The sequence below is a fragment of the Phoxinus phoxinus genome, assembly GCF_949152265.1.
Source record: "Phoxinus phoxinus genome assembly, chromosome: 18".
Taxonomy (NCBI): Eukaryota; Metazoa; Chordata; class Actinopteri; order Cypriniformes; family Leuciscidae; genus Phoxinus; species Phoxinus phoxinus.
The window spans coordinates 5,970,451-5,994,929 of NC_136893.1; the positions used below are offsets into that span (position 1 = coordinate 5,970,451).

The following is a 24,479-nucleotide window of genomic DNA, read 5'->3' on the forward strand; positions in this document are numbered from 1 at the left end:
AAGGAGAAGATTAAACTTTATTAAAATGTAAATGACGCCGGTAAAATAGCCGAGATAAATACAATTTTAATTAATATTTTACTGTAAAAAGAAGGCATGCATGCACATATTTTATTAAAATTAAATAAATATTTTTTTTATTAATCATAATAAATAACTAGTGGATTTTTCCCACACTTTGTAAGTATTGAAGTATTTTATCAATCTTTATAGCTGTTGACGATGAACATGTTTTTGTGCTTGATACAGATCTGGTCTTTCTTCTGGTCAGTGTAAATGTTGACATTTACACTGTAAATGTCAGTGTACATTTACAGTGTAAATGTACACCCCCCCCCCCCCCCCCCCCCCCTCTCTCTCTGTGCCTGGGGCGCAACACTGGGGAAATATTTAATTGGGCCTGTTAAGTATTAATTGACGTTGCGTCAGCACAGTTGTGTATTGGTGCCTTGCAGTGCTTTGATTTACTAAATAGCCAAACGTCCAATGGTATGCTTATTATAATCTATAGTTGTATATACCGATCCAAAATTTTGGAAACATTAAAAAATGTTTTTTTGTTTTTTTTTAAAGAAGTCTCTTCTGCTCATCAAGCCTGCATTTATTTGATCAAAAATACAGGAAAAACTGTAATATTGTAAAATATTATTACAATTTAAAATAATGGTTTTCTATTTTAATATACTGTGATCAAAGCTGAATTTTCAGCATCATTACTCCAGTCTTCAGTGTCACATGATCCTTCAGAAATCATTCTAATATGATGATTTATTATCAATGTTGGAAACAGCTGTGCTGCTTAATATTTTTTTCAAGATTCTTTGGTGAATAAAAAGTTTTTAAGTTCTTAAAAAAGAACAGCATTTATTTAAAATAGAAATCTTGTCTAACTATATACAGTACACTAGCGTTTAACAGTTTGGGGTCCGTAAATTCTTTATTTGAAATAAATGTATATGTTTATTCAGCAAGGATGTGTTAAAGTGAAAGTAAAGATTTATATTGTTAGAAAAGATTTCTATTTTGAATATAAATGCTGTTCTTTTTCACATTTTGTTCATCAGAGAATCATCAAGAATCCTGAAAAAAAGTATCATGTTATAAAAAAAAAATCCCCATAAATCATCATACACTGTAAAAAAAGATTAGTTGACTCAACTTAACTAAGTTAAGTCATCTTGTTGCTTTGACTGAGTTAATTTGAGTCAATTATAGTGTCAAGTTTATGCATCAATTCGTGTTTTGAAGTGTAATAAACTTGACACTATAAGTTGACTCAAATTAACTCAAAGCAACAAGATGACTTGACTTAGTTAAGTTGAGTCAACTGTTCTGAAAGATCATGTGACACTGAAGACTGGAGTAATGATGCTGAAAATTCAGCTTTGATCACTTTTTTTTTTTTTAAGTATATTAAAATGGAAAAACATTATTTAAAATTGTAATAATATTTCACAATATTACAGTTTTTCTGTATTTTTGATCAAATAAATGCTGCCTTGATGAGCATGAGACTTCTTTCAAAAACATAAAAAATATTAATGTTTCCAAACGGTTGACCAGTAGTGTGTGTGTGTGTGTGTGTGTGTGTGTGTGTGTGTGTGTGTACTAGATTTAATATACAGTAGATAAGCACTTAAAATTACTGAAACAAACTAACATTAAAATGAAAACTTGCAAAAATAAGAATAAAAGCTAACTCAAAACAGTAATAAGAACTATAATTGTATAAAAAGTACAATAATAAAATGTCTAGTAGTAAAAGCTATCTCATCAGCTTGCCGTCCCCGCAGGCGTTGGTTGCGCGGTCTGAACAGTTACAGCACGTTGCTTTTGCATCTTCCATATTTCCTGTGCTACACTGCAGACGTGTTGGGAGTGGCAGGCGCTGGTAAATGAGAATGTCTTGCTGTTACATGCGATTTATCAAAGTCTTCGTGCGCCGCAGCTCGGCACGCCGCAAGACTCTTGAACTCTATTTAGGGCACAGTTAGGTAAACCCACAGTGATCTTGGCTGTCATAGCTTATGACAAAAATCAATAGCCAAACCAGTGTGTCCAACAAAGGCCTGCCTGTGCAGTACTGACTGCAGTGGAGATTACAGCACTCACATGACCTGCTTCGTTAGCGCGCGCGCGTGTGTGTGTGTGTGTGTGTGTGTGTGTGTGTGTGTGTGTGTGTGTGTGTGTGTGTGTGTGTGTGTGTGTGTGTGTGTGTGTGTGTGTGTGTGTGTGTGTGTGTGTGTGTGTGTGTGTGTGTGTGTGTGCAGCCTTTTTATGTGGGACACGAAAATCTTCCCTTTTCTCTCTCTCCCTCTCTCTCTCTCTCGCTCTCCGATTCCGCCTCTCTCTTTTTTTAAAGCGTGGCATAAATCCGGGAGATGAAAATGTCATGGAGCAGGTTCATTTTGCAAAGAGGTTTTGATTGCCATGCGCGTGTAATTGATTGTTCCAAGGACAGGGGGAAATCTAGAAATGTCATAACAGCCTCTGCTTAGGTCTCTCCTGCTGCTAGACAATCAATGAGAAGTAAAAAGAGCTATCGATCCGTGCACGGCAAAAACTGTAGCCTGAGACGGCAAGGAGATCCGTGGCGAAAGTGGCACGGACCGCCAGACCTGTCAACGACGCCTCAGAATTAGAGGGTCTCCTGCGACGCTAGCGTTACCTTTCGCGTATTCGCGGAGGGCCGGAGATGTTGCAGCTGGCTCCCTGCTCGCCCGCTGAACCGATCGATGATAGAAATGTTACTGCTACGGGGGTAAATGTTTGATGATGTGCTGATGGAAATATTAGCATTAGGGCAGGCGGGGAAGCCGGCAAACAATTCGGCTGGCATGGAAAGCTAGAGAGTGACAGGAAAACTTCTTGCACTAGGACTGCCTGAATGTTACGTTCGTTCCCTGAACTAATGCAAATCACACCCCTGACTGAATGCTGACTGACAGATTTACCCCCAACAGAACCTCACACGTCTCAAAGGGGATGATTAACCCACTGCAGTGGCACGCTAAAAGGACACGTCCACCAAGAAAACTCCAACGCCTCGTACCGCGCCACGTTTTTAAGTGGTATTATTACTGTTACCCCTGTATTAGTGGAGAGTCTGTGACTGAGTTTCACTGCATTCGTGTGAGCTGTGTCTAATTCTGTTGCCGCAGTGGTTAGCGCACATGATCTGGAGCACTGCCGCTCCACTAGATTTGGTTTTTAGTAGTGGTGACCTGACACGGTACAAGAATGACTGTTTATTGTGTTCATGTGCCTGTTAGCATCGGCCTTATTTGACTAGAATCCATTATTTGTGGCATGAGTTTGATTGGACACATGGCCTTAAAGGGATAGTTCACCCAAAAAAAGAAAATTCTGTCATCATTTACTCACCCTCAAGTTGTTCCTAACCTGTATGAGTTTTGTATTACTCTGCTGAACACAAAATAAGATATTTTAGCTATTTTGAAGAATGTCGGTAACCAAACAGTTGATGGACCCCATTGACCTCCATCACATTCTTCAAAATGTCTTCTTTTCTGTTCAACAGAAGAAACAACTTGAGGATATTTATTTTACTTTGGACAAAATATTTATTTTACTTTGCTAGCTATGATTATATCTTGTATTTTATGATACAATTTTCTTTTAATTTACCTATTACATTTATATTATATTTATAAACTCGATAACTATAATACAATGTAAATGAAATCAGTAATTGGCAGAGGAATAAAAAAAATATTCAATATAATTTTTTGTATAAAAATCAAATAAATTTACCTTGTTTAGGTAAAGTTAAACAAATACATAAATATTTATTTAGTAATATAATATATTTTTAATATTTTTAAATATCTGATTATACAAGGCTAGCATATTTTTGTTGCCTTGATGATCAGAGTTTGTCTTTTTATATGTATATATATATATATATATATATATGTATATATAATACATTTAATCTATTTTTATAATATGTTTTAGAGGCCAATAAAGATCTGTTATTTTTCACTTTCGCTCAATTGTCATTTATTTATTTATTTTAGTTCATTAATAATTAGCACAAGTTGTACCTGTTTTCAATGACCTATTTAGAACAGACGTATGACCTGTTGGGGTCGTGACCCACTATTTTAAAGGGATAGTTCACCCTAAAGTTAAAATGAAGTCATCATTTACTCACCCTGGTGTTGTACTAATGCTGTGTGCCATTTTTATTTTTCGGACCACAAAAAAACAAAACAAGTCCCGCTCATCCATATAATGGCAGTTAATAGCGACGGGCATCAAGCTTAAAAAAACATGCAGAAGTATCACAGAATGATCCCATGCAACACATGCTTTTTGGTAAAAAATGCTATACGCAAATTTTTTTTTTTTTTTTTTTTTTTTTTACAAAAGTCCTGACCTTGGCCGTTGGTCATTTGTGCTCGACTGCGCATTTATGACTGTCTGTTAGCGGCGCAGTTCACTCTCGCTCAGAGAAAAGCATACAAGTTTATCAAGATTGATAAAACACAACATGACATACAACACCTAGAAATCCCCAAAAAAGTATCCATGTACTTTCTTTACTGAGTTGAATATCTCCGAACTGGAACTCTTTTGACAGTCAGAATGACAGCTGACATGTGAACGCGATAACTTCTTGTTGCGATGAACACAACGGATATGCTGTATTCACCTCAGAGAGAAGAAAGTTCATGGATTTTACTGCATGTTATGTTTCGTGTTGTTTTAGACTTGATTTCTCACAACTTGTGAAACGCTGCACTAAAATGAGTCTCACAAACACGTAGCCATGCACAGAAGACCATAGAACAACACCAGGGTGAGTAAATGATCACTTAATGGGTGAACTATCCCTTTAAGAACCGCTGGTTTTGACAAGTTGGAGCTGTGGTGTTCAATAACTTCCTGATGCTTTTTACTAGACCTTTCAAAAAGCTAACAAATGTAAATAAATGAGCCTATTCCCAATGAAAAGTCTAAAAGTTATATCTCCTTAGTCATTTCAATTTTGTGTTAGTTTTAAAGGCTGGTTCAATCAAGAGTTGAACAGAGATGTCTGATGGATCCTCATTTTGAAGCACTGTATTAAATTACACATGCATATTACATTTTTCAATGCTTTTTTTTTTTGTAACGCTCAACTTTTTCACTTCTTTTTTAATATCACACTCTTTTAACTGTCTTTCATTACCTCCTTAAAAAAAAAGAAGACCCCCTATAACTTCATTTTGGTGCATGAAATTTCAAGCCAGCACATTTTTTTCACTAGTACATTAAAATGAAGGTGCCAGAGGAAATGATACAGATTACACTCACTTTGATCCATCAAAGTGCAAAATCAGTAACTCATTACAGTTTTTGTAGGTTTAGAATACGGTTCATCAAAACGTCTGACACCATTGTGCAAAAAAAAAAAAAAAACTTTAAATCCATCACTGTCTCTTTTACAATTAAAAACGGTTTTGTTCCAGCCTTTGATCACACTTACAGTAATAAGAACTGACTCATAAGAAAAAAGCATAATAATACCGCTACTGTATATATGAATCAGATGTGAAAAGCGCATTTAATGCTCGCGTTTCTCTTCGCTCTTCTGTGGCCATTTGGCTGGGAATCCGGCAGCTCTTTGAAATCCAGCTGCCGCTGTGTTATGCCAGGAGTCTTTCCCAACGGATTAATGTTATAAACACTTAGTGGCTGATTTATGATGGACACCTTTGGTTTTTTGACCTTTGAATATCCCTGTCTGAAGATATAAATTTGTTGTGACACAGATTGGAGGGTTTACAGAAGTTTATGACATGCTAAATCTCTGCACAGGCGTGCCAGTGCCTCGTTTTGTAAGCCTAGTTGGACCGACGGCTGTTTTCATTGCTCTGATATAGCGCAGAGAGCCCAACGAGCGCGCGCGGGCCTGTGGCGCACCAGCCTGCTAACTGTGCCTCGCTGCTCCGAGAGGTTAAATGAATGAGGTGCCATACTTGCACGATTACAAAAAGCATTCATGTATGCGCAGCTTGGACCAAATCAAAATAATGCATATTGAATATTACTGAAATTAATACAAATGGCCCACGTCGGAGATCAAATTATGCTTTGGTTGTGCTATTGGCTCAAACATCAATAACAAAAGAGGAGGGGGGGATTCGACTTCTGCTGGCCTGCTCGTATGGCTGCGTCCTAATGTCGACAGTAGTGGATTATGGGAAAGGCTGGTGTATCTCATGTCTGTGGGAGTGGTGTCCTTGTGTTTGATCTTGTACTCCGAAATCCTGCCGCTTGGCACGGATCACAAGCTGGCTAACACAAGCTCCCTGTTACAAATGGGTAAGGAAGGGAAATGTAACCATTCATGAAGGGATTTCGGAGAGATCTGGGCCTGGAAGGTTAGCATGTGCCTGTGGTTGTATTAATGTGTATCCCAGATGCTCGGAGGATGGAGGAATTGGAGCCCGGGGAACAGTGACTGCAATAATGCCACCCACATTAATCTATGAAAAGGGTGCCTTTTCCAGCTTGATGAGGTTTATAAAGTAAATCATTTCACGTTTTTTTTCAGATAGATATTAAGTATTGCAAGTATGCTGCATTGCATTGTTCGAGCTAAATTCATATATTTGAATCATTTTATTCAGCAAGGAGGACATACATTTGTTTAAACGTGACGGTCAAGACATTTGTAATGCTTTAAAATAAATGCTGTTCTTTCTATTCATCAAAAGAATCCTGAAAAAATGTAACGGTTTCCACAAAATTATGAAGCAGCACAGTTGTTTTCAACATTGACAATAATCAGAAATGTTTCTTGAGCAGCAAATCATCACATTAGAATGATTTCTGAAGGATCATGTGACATCTGGAGTAATGATGCTGAAAATTACGCTTCACAGGAATAAATTACATATATTGAATATATTCAAGCAGTTATTTTATCATCAGCTTAAATGAATTGTGAAACAAAGTTAAGTTGTTTTAAAGACAATGGTGCTTTTATGCATAACAATTGTGTGTCAAAATGAATATGTCAAAATACTGTAAAATTGGCAAGTATTTTGTTTAAATAGTTTTGAAGTGTAAGGACATGGTTTCCAGGCTGAGCAAGTTATGAAACATGCATTAAACCATTTAAATGGCTTTGAATGAGACACTCCTCAGACCTGTCCTGTTTTTTTTATTAGGTTGAAGAGTATTACATGTTCACTAAAATGTAGTGTGTTTGACTAATGCATTTTACATTTAGCCATCTATCTTTCATCCGCAGTCCAAATAGCTGTGGATTGATTCCTCCAGGTGTATGGTGTCATGGTGACTTTGCTTGTTTAGATTGTAAATACTCTCACGGAGCAGCTATCGTAAAAATCTCATAAACACGGAGATATGCAGAAACATGCCAGTCTCTGAAAAAGTGCGTTGCACCATGACTTAACTATTTCGTTGTAACAGAACGGGGATTGTGCAATTGTGTACAGGAAGACAAGGTTCATTTCAGTCTCAAAATTATACTAGTTTTTTTTTTTTTTTTTTGATCCCACACATCCTGTAAACAATCTAAAGCTAAGCAAAGACTACACGGCTGTCTGTCATGATGCCAGTCGACTGGCTGAGTGATTACAAACAGTTGAGACACCACAGAGAACCAATCCACACGATCTCACTCCTTTTATGTCACAACTATATATACACATTGCAATACATAAAACATTATCCTCCTCTTGGAAAAAGCTAGTGCATGAGCACATTCTGGGATGCAATCATCCGACGTGCTCAGTCATTTGAGAAATCTTCATTGCGGAAGATCAAGGTCGTGCCATGTCGGGAAACTTTTGTACCGGCACGTCGGGCCCCTTGTTTGAGGGACCCCGTTCTTTGGGTTTGTTTGGAAAGGCTAAATCCCAGCTCCATCTTTATCCATTTGCTGACATCAGTTCACCTCCAGGCTCACTCCTGAGGCACCTTTGAAATATTGATAAAAAGTCTTATTTTCAGAATCCAAAGGCACAGGACATGGTGAGGGCTACACTTTCAGCACTTTCAGTCCTCATATTCGAGAGTTGCCCTCATTGAGCATCACCAGCTCAAAAAAAATAAAAAAATATTAACCACATGAAAAGAAAGTGCCTGGCCCGGGCTGTTAGGTCCTATGTATATTTAACTGAGCACATCTGTGCTTAACAGCACTTGAAATTCAAAGTGCTATCCAAATATGTGGTCATAAAATATAGATGATCTTGATTTTTCTTAACCGCAGCGATTGATGTAATTGACGGACTTGGATATATTTTATATTAAGTGAATAATACAGTACGGTTTAAGAAGTGATGAAAGATTTAGGAAATGATGTTGAATCTAGTCAATAGTGGTTAATTTGTAGCCAGCGCATATTCAGGAGGGATCAGAAGGATGCCAGGTTGCATTTAACTATTTTGAACTTATCTGCATTTATGCGGTCTTATGATGTTTTTGCCTCGTTTTGAGTGAGAATGATTGACAGTAAATAATAACTTTTTAGACATTGTGAACTCACTTTTTAACCGTTTAATGCTTTAAAGTGAAATATATCTTCAGATCAACTTTATCGCATGCAGACTCCTTAATAGATTTAACTTTTGAGATGTGCAGGAATCAACTTAACTCCTATCAAATTATAGTTTAACAACTCAACTATTGCGATAACGCTCATCTAGAGAAAATCTCCTTTTGTTACTCTGCACCCATACAGCTGTTGTAAACAGATCAAACCTTGAGAAAACTAAGTCAGTGACTTGTGACTTATGAATCACACATACTGCCAAATTGCCCACTATTACCAAGAGAAGATTACAGGCACACAAGCTTCTGTGAGAAAGGATTACAATGAGACAGAAGGATGACAGTACTGCACACTGATTTCTAATAGTAAATTACATCAACTTCGTTTTTGTACAGTATTCTCCTGTTTTTTTTTTCTTTTAAATCTCTGATGCTCACATATAGATTGTATATACACTAAAAAAGACATTCAGTTTGTTTTTTACAATTATATCTAAGGTTATATCTATAATGCATTTCTATAACTAATTATAGAAAAATACAATAAAACATTATTCTTACAAACCGAAGGAACGTTTTCTTATTGATACATGTGATTATTTGTGATTCATCTCATTAATCGCTGTATTGCAGTTCGGTTGACAGCACTAATAACACTTTTACTCTATCTCTTCTGTTTTCAGCATATGAGCCAGATGATGATGTCGGTGTCCAAGAGTCGATCACGGGGGAGGAGGGCGAAAATGAAATGCAGACAGAGGAGGAGAATTCTGAGAGGCCCGCTTCCAAGGACAAAGAAGACAAAGACATAGACAACAAAAGCAGCTACAGCTTCCAAAACTCTCCGGTCAGTGTCCTATCCAACCAGGAGGTTGAGCTGGAATCCCGTCTGAGCGATGGCAGTGACAGACTGTCTGACTTTAAGACCTCACCACCAGAAAGTCAGAAGGACACAGAGACCCAGAGCTCAAAAGTGAAGGATGACATGCACAGTAGCCTGGAGAAAATGAGGGCTGCCTATGCCAACTTCCTTTCAGACTCCTACTGGTCAAAGATTGGACTAGATTTGAAGGTTGCTAACACTGGCAGCAAAGCAAACTGTGACAGCACCAACGGGAGCACCAAGAGCGAGTTTGACTGGCACCAGGACGCACTTTCAAAAACCCTGCAGCAAACGCTGTCCCCGAAACCTGTGTCAAAGCCTAATCTATTCAGCTCCGTCCACCTGTACAGGCAAAGTAGCAAAGCGTGCGGCACGGTCTTTACGGGAGCTAGCCGGTTCCGCTGCAAAGACTGCAGTGCAGCGTATGACACCCTGGTGGAGTTGACGGTACACATGAACAAGAGTGGCCACTACCAGGATGACAACCACAGCAGGCAGAGCATCGCCTCCACTTCATCATCCAAGAACCGGAAGAGGAACCTTCAAGACATGGAAGGCAAGGAAGATGCACAAAAGGTGCTGAAGTGCATGTTCTGTGGCCACTCTTTCGAGTCTCTACAAGACCTAAGCGTCCACATGATCAAAACAAAGCATTACCAGAAAGTGCCTTTGAAAGAACCTATTCCAGTAATCACTCCAAAATTACTCCCACCAGCAAAGAAACGTGCATTTGAAGCCACGAGGCCTTGTTCGCCTGACTCCACCACAGGTTACAGTGAGGCACAAAGATTGTCCGGCCTCGCCAATGCTCCCAACAACCGCTATGGCTATCAGAACGGTGCTAGTTACACATGGCAGTTTGAGACATGCAAATCTCAGATCCTTAAGTGCATGGAGTGCGGAAGCTCCCACGATACACTCCAGCAGCTTACCACTCACATGATGGTCACTGGCCACTTCATTAAAGTGACAAATTCAGCCTCCAAGAAAGGCAAACAACTAGCCCTCGATCCTCTAGCAATAGAGAAAATGCAGACACTTGCTGAACCAACAGTGAACGAACTCGAAGGAGAAAAGGTTTCTCCAAAAAGCACAGCATCTGGTGACTCTGAGAGGGCTACTCCGAGGGATATGTCACCAGACAAAGCTGAAAAAAATGGAGACAAGGACGACAAACCAGATGAGGAGGACCGGAAGTCCACTGACGCCTGTTTTAAGTATCCGTACTTGCGAGAAGAAGACCTTGAGCAGGGGTCCAGTGGAGGCGGTGACATTCTCAAGTCTTTAGCAAATACGGTGGCTTCGGCTATCAATAAAGCTCAAACAGGGACCCCCAGCTGGAGCGCTTACCCAAGCATTCATGCTGCGTACCAGCTATCAGGGGTTATCAAGACTGCCTCCTTTTCCTCTTCTCCTCACATCCAGCTCAAGCAGAATCTCAACCACAAGCACAGACCCATCGCACCCAAGGGAAAGTTCTATCAGGGTCTTAGGGGACTTGAAAGTTTCCAGGGACATCACAATTCAGACATCAAAAAGGAGAGGAGTGGCACATCTGACGGCAAAGAGAGCCAGAGCAGTAGGTTTGATCTGGTGGAGAATGATGACAGTGATTGTCAAGATGATGATTCCTCCTCTTCAAAGCTAGATGCAGACTGTGTAAGTGAAGAGAATGACACAATCAAAGGGAAGTTGAGCCCAGCTTTCTCTGACCCGTCACCTAGCCCGCCTGCCAGCAATGGGCACAGCAGTTCTTCAGAGCTTGTCAACGACTCCCAGGAAGTCCTTAGTATAAACCCTCTAAGCGCACTACAGTCTGTCTTGAACAATCATTTGGGTAAACCAAACAAGCCCCGGCCTGAAAGCTTCCTCTCTCATCGCACACAATCCATTTTTTCAGAACTGAGTAGAGGTTTAGAGAAACCAGTTTCAGCACTCTCAGCATCTGCCGCCATCAGGACCAGCAATAGCTTCATGTTCACAAATGACGACCAGCCAATAGACTTGACAAAATACAAACAAAACAAACAAAACTGTTCCCTCTTACTGCAGTCCTCCACTCCAGTGCACCAGAAACATGCACTCTCTGACATTGCTGACATGGTGAAGGTTCTTCCAAAAGCCACAACCCCAAAGCCATCAATACCAGCGAGAGTGCCTGCTATGAAGCTGGAGACAGACGTGCGACGATTCGAAGACGTCTCCAGTGAGATGTACTCGGTTCACAAGCGTAAAGGTCGACAGTCTAACTGGAATCCCCAGCATCTGCTCATCCTTCAAGCCCAGTTCGCCTCCAGCCTTTTTCTAACTTCGGAGGGCAAGTATCTCCTCTCAGACCTCGGCCCTCAGGAGAGGATGCACATCTCCAAGTTCACCGGGCTTTCCATGACCACCATCAGCCACTGGCTCGCCAACGTGAAGTACCAGCTTAGAAAAACGGGAGGGACCAAGTTTTTGAAGAACATGGACACTGGCCATCCGATCTTCTACTGCAATGACTGTGCATCGCAATTCAGAACGCCCTCTGGGTTTATATCCCATCTTGAGAACCACCTGGGTTTCCAAATCAAGGACATGAACAAACTACCCGTAGAACACCCAACTAAAGTAAAAGAGCCCGAACTTTCAAAGGCGCTCAATGCCCGGCCGACAGATTCGCAGATCACAGAAGAGGAATCTGACTCTAAGTTCAAATGCAAGCTTTGCAGTCGGACATTTGCCAGCAATCACGCGGTCAAACTTCACTTAAGTAAAACTCACAGTAAATCCCCTGAGAATCATTCACAGTTTGTGGAAATGGACAAAGAGTAGCTTTGTTGATTTTTACTACTTGTAGTTATCTTGTTGGTAAATAACTGTAATTGCTCTGCTTTTATAAAACACGGGTCAAATTGTCTACTTTTTTTTTTCTTCCTCCCTTTTCTTTCCATAATGTTTCAAGTAGCATTACGTAGAATGCTTAAACTTCAACGTCAGAATCAACATTTCATCATATTAAGGACTAAATGGACACACTGGCTGGGTTAGAATGAAGTGTACTGTTAGAAAATAAATAATCATAAAAAGATTAAGAATACATTGACGTAAGTCTTTGCACCCTGTTCAAATGCACCACCAGTAATGAAATGTATTACTGCTTGAGACATAAATGCTGATGTTTGCATGCAATAGCTCTGGCTATGACTACTATTTATTTGTATGATATGGCAAGTTTTAACTGTATTACGTTTAACAACAAATTGATCAATGCATTAACTGTAATTTGCAGATCTGATCATGCACTTGTGTGAACACGCAGGTGGTCAGACTGGTAGCCAGACACACATTAAAAACATTTACTGAAATGTACAGTATATTTGCTCTGTAAAATGTTTGTGTCGCAACGATAGAACAGAAAAGCACTTTAAATAAAAGTTTAATCACGTTTAGGCGCAGATTCAGTGTGTGGGCTTACAGATTTGGACAGGTTTGACACGAGGAAGTCTCACATTAATGTATATTTAGCATTGCAGAAAAAAAGTGTCTCATCGGGATATGCTTAGTGAGACAAAAGAACACTGCACCTTTTATACCAATACAAATAAAGCATTAACATTTTCTAACTGTCTACAAGTCTTCTCTTCAAATCCATTATTATTTTAGTTATTATTGATTGGAACATAAGAGAATTGTAATTCACACTGTTGTCTTGAAGTATTTTTCCAGTATGTTTTATCTTTCTAGGAATTTTTAATTCTGTCCTCCAACGTAAATGACCTCTTGATTAAACAAGATTAAACCTACTAAAGGTAGAACTGTGTTTTTAAAATGTTATTCTATTCTATTCAATCCACATTTATTTGTATAGCGCTTTTCACAATACACATCGTTTCAAAGCAGCTTTAGAGAAAATGCATGAGTTCACATTCATATTTAGAGTGATCTGTTATCAGAGGTAACTGTTTGTTATGTATTTCATAAATGTACATGTACAAATCACAGTTAGCTAAAAATGTACTTATTTAAACAATGTAATAATTAAAGGCAGAAACAATGGGCTCAATAAAGTAATGAATACTTGTTTGTTAACAAATGATTATGACATAGATTGTAGCATTGGTGCAATAAATTGACACAATTATTAATTTTAAGTACAGTAAAAACCTTTAAACCTTTTTTTTTTGTGCTTTTGTGAATTGTTTTGTATAGTTTTATTGTTAAGTAAGCTTTTCAAAGACTATTTCATTCCAGATTGCACTGTGACAACTTACCCCATACAACTCAATCTTTTTTTCTTTCTTTTTTGGGGGGGAAATTGTGGAATTGTTAAATTTTTCATATAATTTTTTTGTAGCCAAGACTAAATAATTTGAGAAATACTCACTGGAGTAAAAAATATGACATCTAGCTCCAATCTCACTTATAACATTTGACCCTGATGATGTCACTCGGATATTGAGAATCACATATGATACACCTCAACATCTTCCCCCAAAACGATGAAAAATGATAATTGCCCTCTAAACTCGCAACATTTTATGCGTTTTCCTTCTTTTTTCAGCAATCAAGCCACCAATTACCACTCCCCATCGTATCTGTTTTATAACAGGAAAGTGACATTTGATAGTAAATGGGAGAAGAAGCCGGTGATTTGCGCATCCTGACACCGCCGTGCCCTCCATTGTTGGAAACGAGCAGGCAATCACGATAGCTCATCAGATGACTCCTAATGCAGTTAAAGTATTCCGCAATAATTCCTCCTTGCATTTATAATTACAGCCATAGAGCTCACACCTCAGTGCACAGATTAAAGCCATAAATTATTTAGCGCCTTGCCTCACCGATGGATTCCTGATTCCCTCCGTTGAGCCATTATGCTTCAGAATACCAACTTCCTTTAAATGGAAAGCCCGAGGATGATTTAAGATAGGCTGAACAATATGACAAAACGAACGCAATATTCCGGTCATTTGTGTTTCTTAATTAAAATTGAGAGTGTGCCTCTGAAGTGTCTCGTCAAATGAAAGCGTGCCACGGCCGCGGTAACTCACAATCGAGTCATTTAGCCTTTGCAGCTAATGGTGGAAATTTGAAATGACCCTGCCACCGGATGGGCACGTGTGACGGGGGGGACATTTGAAATGGTTTTCGAGGTAGCCGCTCAATGTCAGAGATTCACATTAGGGCCCTGGATCCCTTTCGTCATTGCAATCAGGGGGAGGAAATTAGCTGTTTCTAATATTAATTCAGAACAATAATTCAAAGTCATTTGAGATTTATTGCCACATTAAAGGCGAGCTCCAATCGGATACACAATCAGGGGTTTAAACAACCCCGCAATTAATTAACTGTGTCTCTTATGTTTACACGGGATGGCAGTGAAAAAATAAAAGCATGCTAAAAGAACAATAGGAGGAGAGTAAATGAACAAGCGTTTATGGAGATTATTACATTATTATCTTGATAAATATTGCTGGGCTATTACCAAAGGCCTTTTTTTTTTTATATAAGATCTGGGATGTGTCTCATTTCACTCCCTATGATGTAAATATTGTGAACACAAATTTGATCATTATTGACGACGACTTGAGAAGCATTTCTGCTTCTGCGCTGGAGCGATTTAAATAGGACTGTGTACTTGCTAAACTAGCGAGCGTATTGAGACACACCCCTGGTTATCATCTTCCGCATCACTGAATGCTTTTGGACCCCTGCATTCTGTCATTTTAAAGTCTTAGTCATTTAGAAGGAAGATTTCGGCGGGGGGAAAAACATCTACATAGAGCTTCCCCCTGAATGCCTAATCTAGCAAATGTGCTTGTACCGTTTTCTCCAGGCCCATGTGGATCATCTTGTCAGACAGCCACTTGAGAAGTGTCACTCCTCTGCCTAATTAAGTCACAGCGGTGGAAAAGGGCCGTGTGCATCCAGACACTGATTTTAAACCGCACAGAAATAAAGCATTTTAAGTGCACTAACTGGACTGAAAATAAACTCAAATTTGTGGGCAAAAATGTCAGGGAGTCGTTAAGTGTCACATGTCAAATGAACAGCAAAATAATGGGGGACTCTGGAGTGAAATGTTCAGAAAATGACTTGTGTTGGAACATTTCCACTGTTTTTTTTTACTCTTAAGAGACGGGTTAAAAAGTGGGCACGTCGTTTAACCCGGGACGTCAATTATTTATGAATTAGATCGCAAATTTATATCAAAAAAGGTTTGTTTGCGGAGTATGGAAGAGAATATCTTTGGATAATATTATAGTCAAGTTGCCTTTATATATATGGTGCTTTATAAAATACATATTGTTTAAAAGCAGCTTTAAAGTGATAAACAGGAAAATAAGGATTCAATGATGCAAACTCTGCTGTAAAGCAGCTCAAAAGACAACAGACATTCAGTTGAAATCAATTCAGTGTTGATTCAGTTTGGTTCAATAACTGTAAAGTTCATCAATTATGGAACGAGTTCAATTTAATCTATAACCGCATACTCTCCACCTGCTGACTTATAGTGTAAACATTAGGGAAGTGCGCTAGCCCGACGGGATTTAAACTTTGTCGGCTGAAGACCCAACACTTAAAAAAATTATATGTTGGCTTTAATTAACTTTTTTATGTCAACAGGTCACACATAACTGGATGACGTTAAACAAACATAATTTGTTCATGTAACTTCAACATCATGGAATTAAGTCATTTTAAGCGACCCAATTTAAGTAGTCTCAAAGTGAATTTTTAAAGGCTTCCTGGCATGATTCAAGTGTTTTTTATTTTCATTCATCCATTAATATTTCATTTATTTTAGTGACACATAATTACATTGATAGACTATAGCTAGCTATTGGCTAGCAGTAGCACATATTAGCATCTTAAATGCTAAGATTTACATGCTCCTTCAACCAAAGCAGTCGAAAATAAACAAATCAGTCCACAGCCAAACAAAATGCTCCACTCTTCTCAACAATGGTAACAACCCACTGTCATTTAAACACAATTACACACTATCAAGTCTTCCCCTTTTCTCATTTTCTCCAAAACACATAAAATAACATTTATTCTCTCTTAATTCAACCATATGCAAAGCATGCTGGGAACTAACAAGCGCCGCTCAGTTTCAGTTAATGCAACACAAATCATTCATGTAATCCAACACAAACGGATTAAGTAAACTTAAATGTTACATGTATTTAAGCAGATTGAACACGATCAAATTAAGTTAGGGCAAAATGGCAGTTGGCGTCGCACTATACCGCCACCCTCTGGATGTAAGAATTTTTTACTTAACATAAATGGTTTGTGTTTAGACAACCCGTTAGGATTTTGTACTGTTAAGTTGAGACATAATTACGTGGACCTTTAATAGAAAAAAAAAAAAACATTTCAAGTCAACAAACACAATTATTATAACTAAATATAAATATATTATGTAAAGTGCACAACCTTCCCAGTTCATTTTGTCCATTAGATCGAAAGATCTGGGAAAACAACAACAACATACATTTACCCGCCCATAGACCCTTCCCTCGAAGACATCAGGACAGAAGTGGTTTAAAGTGGACAAAAGTGATGGATTAAAACACCAGGTGTTAACTGGAATGTGTTTCCCTCGTCCACTTGTGCACCGAAACACATCTAATACCAGGAGTAAACAGGGCCTTATGGCTTTACAGGGCTTTAAAGAACTTGTTCTAAGCATGCAGTGTGTATAGGGAAGGAGGGTTTGTTTTGGGCATATGGGCTGTGTTTTGAGCTTTGGGTCAGTGAACCCTGGCTATGTTTACAGGATGAGGGGGAAGGCTGAATCCTGATGGAGTCGCAGCTAATTCATATCTCCATGAGTGACAGATAACCTGGGGGCTACCGGCCTGACAGCAGGACCCATTACATCCTCCTGGCCTGCGTGCTCACAGATGGCCTGCACGTGACCGCTCGGAGTTGGCACACACACTCGCTCGTGCACGTATTAGCTCAGATATACACATGCCAATAGACAAGACTGTCAAAATAGATTGAGATGTAGCAACAACAGTAACCCGAGGCCTTTTGGGCTCCATTTAATGGAAACACAGAACTGATGTTCCATTTTTCCACTGTCAGCAATAGGAACGCCGCTGATAAAGGCAATTCATAACCAATAGATGCACGCTCACATTTGTACAGCACTGACATGCTTTATTCATGTACATATCACAATCTTCATCACTCTTACATCACATAAAGCTGCTGATGTACTGTTAGAGAGTGTTCTGAGAAAGTATAAAGAGGAGAAAAGTGTGCTTGAAATGGGAGAAAAAGGAATGGATGTTTTTTGGCACAGTCATTAGTCCAATCTCAACAATGTGCATGAATGTCAGCTGGCCCACCCTGATTTTTTTTTCACCGTTTTATTTTATTACTATTTTTAAATTCAACTAAGTGCAATACTATCAAAAAATTAAGTTGCTGAACAAACACACACATAACATATTTTAATAAAAAATATATAAAAAAATCATTTTGCATTTAATACAAAACTTAAGAATTAATATTTTTTTAAACAATTCTGTTTTCTGACAATTTACACACACACACACACACACACACACACACACACACACACACACACACACACACACACACACACACACACACACACACACTCTCACACACACACACTTATTTTTTATAGATTTAGATATAGATTTAATTGTTTCCCATATAGTAACACAAAATACCCACCATTAAGATAGCATAAAATCAGTCCTGACAAAATTCTTTTTGATTATATAACATATATTGAGTAATGGTCCTGAAAATGAAAGATAAACTCTTAAAAAATATATATCTTTCATTATATAAATGAAAAAAATTAAATAAAAAAATAAATAATAATATATATATATATATATATATATATATATATATATATATATATACACACACACACAAAACACATATTTTTACATATATCATTTTTTTATATAATCACATATATATATATATATATATATATATATATATATATATATATATATATATATATATATATATATATATATATATATGTGTATATATATGTATATATTATTATTTATTAATTTTTTTCATTTATATAATGAAAGATATATCTTTTTTAAGAGTTTATCTTTCATTTTCAGGACCATTACTCAATATGTTATATAATCAACAAAAAAATAATTATCATTAATTAACATAACCCATCTAAATGAAGAATAAATATATATATGATATATATATATGATTTTTTTAATTCTTCATTTAGATGGGTTATGTTAATTAATGATAATTTTTTTTTTTTATAATTTCATATATTTTGAGTTTCATTGCATTTGATCTCAAATTCAAATTATAACTGCATCCTGGTGGCCTTTTTTCTTAAATTCATAATAGCAAGCAGCCGACCACCAGAAAAAAACATGCTAACACACCACTCAGAACACTTAGCAACCCCATAGCAACGCCCTGGCAACCACCCACAACATCATAGCATCATGGTGAGGCATTTTTCATACACAAACCCTGCATGTTTCCTTCAAAAAATGTTAAACCTGACATTGCGAAGTAAGCTTGCCAACCTATTTTGGAGATTTTGGTCTTCCCCCCCCCCCTTCAGGCAGACAGAAGCTGCACTTGACTGAAAATAGCTGTCCGAGGGCGTTGGCAAGATTGCCGCTGACTGTTCTGAATTGCTTTGGGATGGTATCTGCTCCTAACACAATTCCCGTACAATCGTCCTACGGTGCCCAATCTGCCGGGCACGGTTGTGTTGGGAGCGCACATGGGGGTGGGACTGCTGTCGGTGGCAATAGGCCACGTTCGGCACATTTCTGCTTTGCTAGCCAGGAACAGCTGGAGCGAGCAGTCGGACCGTCGTCAGGAATCAGCATGGCAGCTGGGATTGTGCTGACGCCGGCAGAGGGCCTGGCCAGGAGATCAGTGCCCAATGAAAATGTGTGATTTGTTGCTTTTAGATTTCGGTGATGTCAGCTCCAATTTGAAGCAGCTCTCAGGCCCTCCAGGCTAGTCGCTGTGACACAACCACGAGACATACTGATGAAGCGCTGGCAATCGGGACACACTTCTTTCATCCAGGCCATAATGGAGGCCTAAACCAGTGCACACTCTCTCATTCGGATGCGCTATTGGCATTCACTCGTCTTTGAAGAGAAAAATTAAAGGGTGCCATTGACCCCATGCATCTCTATGCAGTGTAGAAATGGAGCGTGATAAGCACAGCTTGATTATAGTTTTTAACTCGCATACAAACACACAGTCTCTTTTGAAGTAAAAGCAGAAAATTGATCAAAAACAGAATAAATCACATTCAGAACTGGAATAGATTGGTTAGATTCACTCTAATCCATTGCGATTGAATAAGAAAGTCATGTTTTGTATTGACACAAAAAGAATCATCAGCTTCAGTCAGTTGGGAATTTTTTGTTAAAATATCAAAAATGCATCCATCAAAATGTTTAACACATTAAATGCAGAGCATTTTGGAATGGGACACTATGTGATAACATGATTCCTCACATCTCTTTTCTTTTTATAGGATATGCATCTCTTGCAGCCGGATCTTTTTTAATGCGCTCCTTGTGTCGAGTTTCCAGTCCCACTTTATATTACGTGTCTTTACATGTACTAACATTTAAATTACTCATGTGATACAATGCACTTATTGTGTACATACATGCTTTACATTGTACTTATATTGTAAAATAAATACCTGCATATTACATCTGCAATTCATTTCTGTAATTGCATCTATACGGTTGAACCTTCCCTTACCCCTTTAAAGGGATTGTTCACCCAAAAACGAAAATAATCCCATAATTTACTCACCCTCAAGCCATCCTATGTGTATTTGACTTTCTTCTTTCAGCCAAACAGTAACACAATCAGAGTTATATAAAAAATATCCTAGCTCTTCCAAGCTTTATAATGGGAGTGAATGGTACCATTTTTTTAAAGCCCAAAAAGCACATCCATCCATCATAAAAGTAATCCTTATGGCTCCAGGGGGATAATAAAGGCCTTCTGAAGCGAAGTGAAGCATTTTTGTAAGAAAAATATCCATATTTATAACTTTATAAACTATAATCACTAGCTTCTGGTAATGGCCGTACGCGAGTCTAGTTCCGGTGGAAAAGTGACGCGACGCATGACATACTGTAGGATGTAGGAGTAGCGTACGCTTAGGTGAGAGTAGGAGAGTATCTCATGGTTCAAACGCGTATGGCTTACTTTTATGATGGATGGATGTGCTTTTTGGACTTAAAAAAAAAATGGTACCATTCACTCCCATTATAAAGCTTGGAAAAGCTAGGATATTTTTTATATAACTCTGATTGTGTTTGGCTGAAAGAAGAAAGTCATACACCTAGGATGGCTTGAGGGTGAGTAAATTATGTGATCATTTTCATTTTTGGATGAACTAACCCTTTAAATTATCAATAGCGAGCCAAATAGCGATGCTAATAAAACAAGGTTTGCTACATCAGCCAGTCAATCATTTGAAATGCTAAGGAACCTGGTTTGATCAAACGTCTTTAAATTCACTACAGCAGCGATGCAATTAAAATTTCATGTCACACATTGTTTCATTTGGGGCTTATTGATATAGAGCTACTGTATAATCTCCATTGATGGGTAACACTTGAGTTGCTCAGAGTCTACAATCACTCTTTTTGGAAGAGCGACACTCCATCTATCCTTGAAAGCACGGCTGTCTCTCCTCCGCGCTTCTCTCTATCGCTGACTGTGCAACACTTTATTTCAGCCGGCCTTTTGAAAAGGTGACTGGAAGTGAGTGACGCTTTGCTAAAACCTTTCAAACGTTCTCGTGCAGGTAAAAGGGAAACGTAGACGCTGCTCAATCATTGAGCATGTCTTTCTGGGCCGACCCAGCGTCAAACATAGAAATGAAAGAGAATGAATATTTAAAGACAACCATTACAAGTTGAGCTTGCCACAAGGAAGACAGAGAAATGGAAAGGAAAAAAGGAAAATAGCGACTGCCCTGAAAATTATGACGCTGTCTGTTGGTCTGAGGTACACGGTATGATGGAGGGCTGATCCAGATATTGCTCTATATTTAAAGTGCGAGAGTTCCTTTACCTGAAACTTTTATAAAGCGAGGTTTCAGATTGTCATCTCTGTCAGTTTTGTTTTTCAAACACCTCGTCTATAGTTAAAGTGTTTTGAGAGGCTTTTAGAAGTGCATCTGAAATCAAAATTGGAGTTTTGCGGCTTTTAGTTCACGTCTGGTAGATTCGAGGGCATCCATAAGCTATGTGCACCGCTAAAAGTTTACAAAATTAATGTTTAACAGATATACGCAGTTAAATATTTACATTCTCTTTCAGAAAGATGTACACCGGCGGTCAAAAGTTTGGAATAAATAAGATTATAATTTATTCCTGTGACGCAAAGATGAACTTTCATAATTATTACACATTCAGTGTCACACGATCCTTCAGAAATCATTGTGATATGCTGATTTAATGCTCTAGAAAATTATTATTCAACTTTGCCATCATAAACTATATTTTAAAATATGTTAAAAAACAAAAGAGTTAATGTTATAATATTTCACTATATTAATGTTTTTACTGTATTTTTTTATCTAGTAAATGCAGCCCTGGTGAGCAGAAAAGGCTTCTTTCAAAATCATTATATATAATGTATTTTTGACCGCCATACAGACAAATAATTTTGCACGAGACTAGTGACAGAATCAAAAAACGAATTTGTGTAAAGTTTTATCCAATCTTTCCTCTTCATCATCCATCAAACCAGTTAACTTTGCATGAGGGGATTAAGAAAACGAGATTGTTTACATGGAGTCACAGGAACACCGGCAACACACAACCAGAAGTTCATCTGCCTAGAAAAAGTCAAAAAATACAATGAAACAACTTGAACATTGTAGGTTTTCACTGCATAATTAATTTAAGTGCTTCACCAAAACACATTTGTGCTTTTAAATCCTTTGCGAAACTGGCCCAGTTTGCTTCAATATTAAATGTTACTGTAAAACATGTTTTTTTTTTTTTTCATTGATCATCATTTTCTGACATCTGCCACAAATGCTGTCGATGTTTACATGATAAAATGAGTTGATTTCAACTTTGACCTCACACTTCAGCTCCGGTAGGAGGAAGAAAGAACGATAGCTGATTGACATCGCTGTTTGTGATTACGAAGATCTCTTCACAGAAAAGAGCTGAGCTTTCATCTGTCACCCGAGTCAACATCTGCCGAGGTGTTAACATCACGTCGATGTAAAAACAGCTTCTCCCACACATGTGGTCATATTAACTGACAATGATTCATTTAATCTCGGTTCATTCACACCCAGGCACTGCAAACAAGACAGAAAGTAGAAGAGGAACGGCAAACCTAAAACCGAGATTTTTCAGCCCACAGATCAAATCTCAAAACGGAAATGGAGTAGAAACCAAATCAAATCAAAAGGTACTTTTTACACTCATTGTATGATGAGGATTTTTATTGTTTACCTAAAATGTTCATGTTTTTGTGTCTTTATATCAACATACCGGTACTATTTATTCAAACCAAGTCACATCAAGTTATGTTTTTTGCAAGTTATGTCAAAAAATCATGACTGAAACATTACAATAAAAATCATATTTTGATCTTATTAACATGATCTTATTAGAATGAAACATACAGTATTGTATATGTATATTGCAGCATTTTACATGTGGACATCTTTAGAGACATGCAAATGTCTTCCTCCAATCCTTTTAGGTTTCACTGTAAAAAACAAACTGTAATGCATTTAGATTTTTAGGTTCTGTCAACTATTGTCTTTTAAAAAACGGTCCTAAAATGCCTCGTTCAGGAAATAAATTCATCAAGGCAACTACAACTTGTTAAAAATTTTTTCCATAAGTAACATAGACTTGTACTGTACGTAGACGTCAACAACTGACAAACAAACCTCAAGATTGGTGAAAAGATGACCTATACATCACAATATAACAAATAACTAACAATGACAAAACAACAGCAGACGTTTAAATAAAGTCAGCAAACAGCAAAACAATATCTGAAAGTAGAAGAGGAACGGCAAACCTAAAACCGAGATTTTTCAGCCCACAGATCAAATCTCAAAATGGAAATGCAGTAGAAACCAAATCAAATCTAGGTACTTTTTACACTCATTGTGTGATGAGGATTTTTTTTTGTTCTCCTAAAATGTAATAATGTTACCAGTTAACCACATCATTTATTCATGCTGCAATGCATGCTATGAACTCACAAATCCTTCAATTTGGGTTTTATAGTTTCAAGTAATTCACATTTCTTAGTATCTGTGACTTGAAAACAGTGAATCTATTATGGATAATCATATAGCTCATATAGTGTATTGGTGTATTCAAATCATGTCGGAAAGATTGTATTTACGTGTATGAATGCCACCACAAAGTAAAAAAATACAACTGGGAAGCTCTGGAAGTCCCGAGTTTACGAGTTGGGGTCATGGCAGAATACCACAATACTTATAGATAGCAATATTTAGCAGTGACATTGTCAGCCTTTTTTTATTTACAACAAAATAAGCTAACTCCCTGCACAACATAAATGCACTGTTATATATGGGCTAAAATGTAATAAGTTTACAGTGGCTTTAATTGAGAGAGAGAGAGAAAAAAAAAAAAAACTTAAAAAAGCAAAACACACCTGATGCAGATTATTTGTCCTTCATTATAAAATAGAGTTTAAAAACCTTGCTGTATTTTTGTGTAGTTAATTAATGCCCGGTACACATTTCCCTAGCCATGATCGCGTCCATAGAGTGGTGGAGAATGACATCACTTTGTAGGCCAAAACGAGGAAGCGAGTTAGCATTTCTGGCTCCATCGTCCTGAAGTCAATGGTTTTTTTTAATGGGGTTTTGGTTAAATGGCTGAAATAAGGTCTGTGGTGAACACAAGACCTTATTCTACGACATAAAATATATCAGTATTACCCCACTCTTGTTTTTTTAAGCTGTTACGTGTCTTGAAAAAGGCGGTTGCTAGGTGGCTAAATGGGACGTGATGACATCAAT

General features: G+C 37.8%; 1 protein-coding gene across 3 annotated transcripts in view; it reads left to right on the forward strand.

Annotated features, from left to right (window-relative positions):
* Positions 1–13,448, forward strand: part of tshz2 (teashirt zinc finger homeobox 2) — a 143,458-nt gene extending 130,010 nt beyond the window's left edge. For all 3 annotated transcript variants that reach the window (XM_079588908.1, XM_079588909.1, XM_079588907.1), the window contains one exon: positions 9,219–13,448. In XM_079588908.1, the coding sequence (XP_079445034.1) occupies positions 9,284–12,229 (2,946 nt within the window). In that variant the 5' untranslated portion in view covers positions 9,219–9,283 and the 3' untranslated portion in view covers positions 12,230–13,448. The remainder of the gene's footprint in view (positions 1–9,218) is intronic.
* The last annotated feature ends 11,031 nt before the right edge of the window (positions 13,449–24,479 follow it).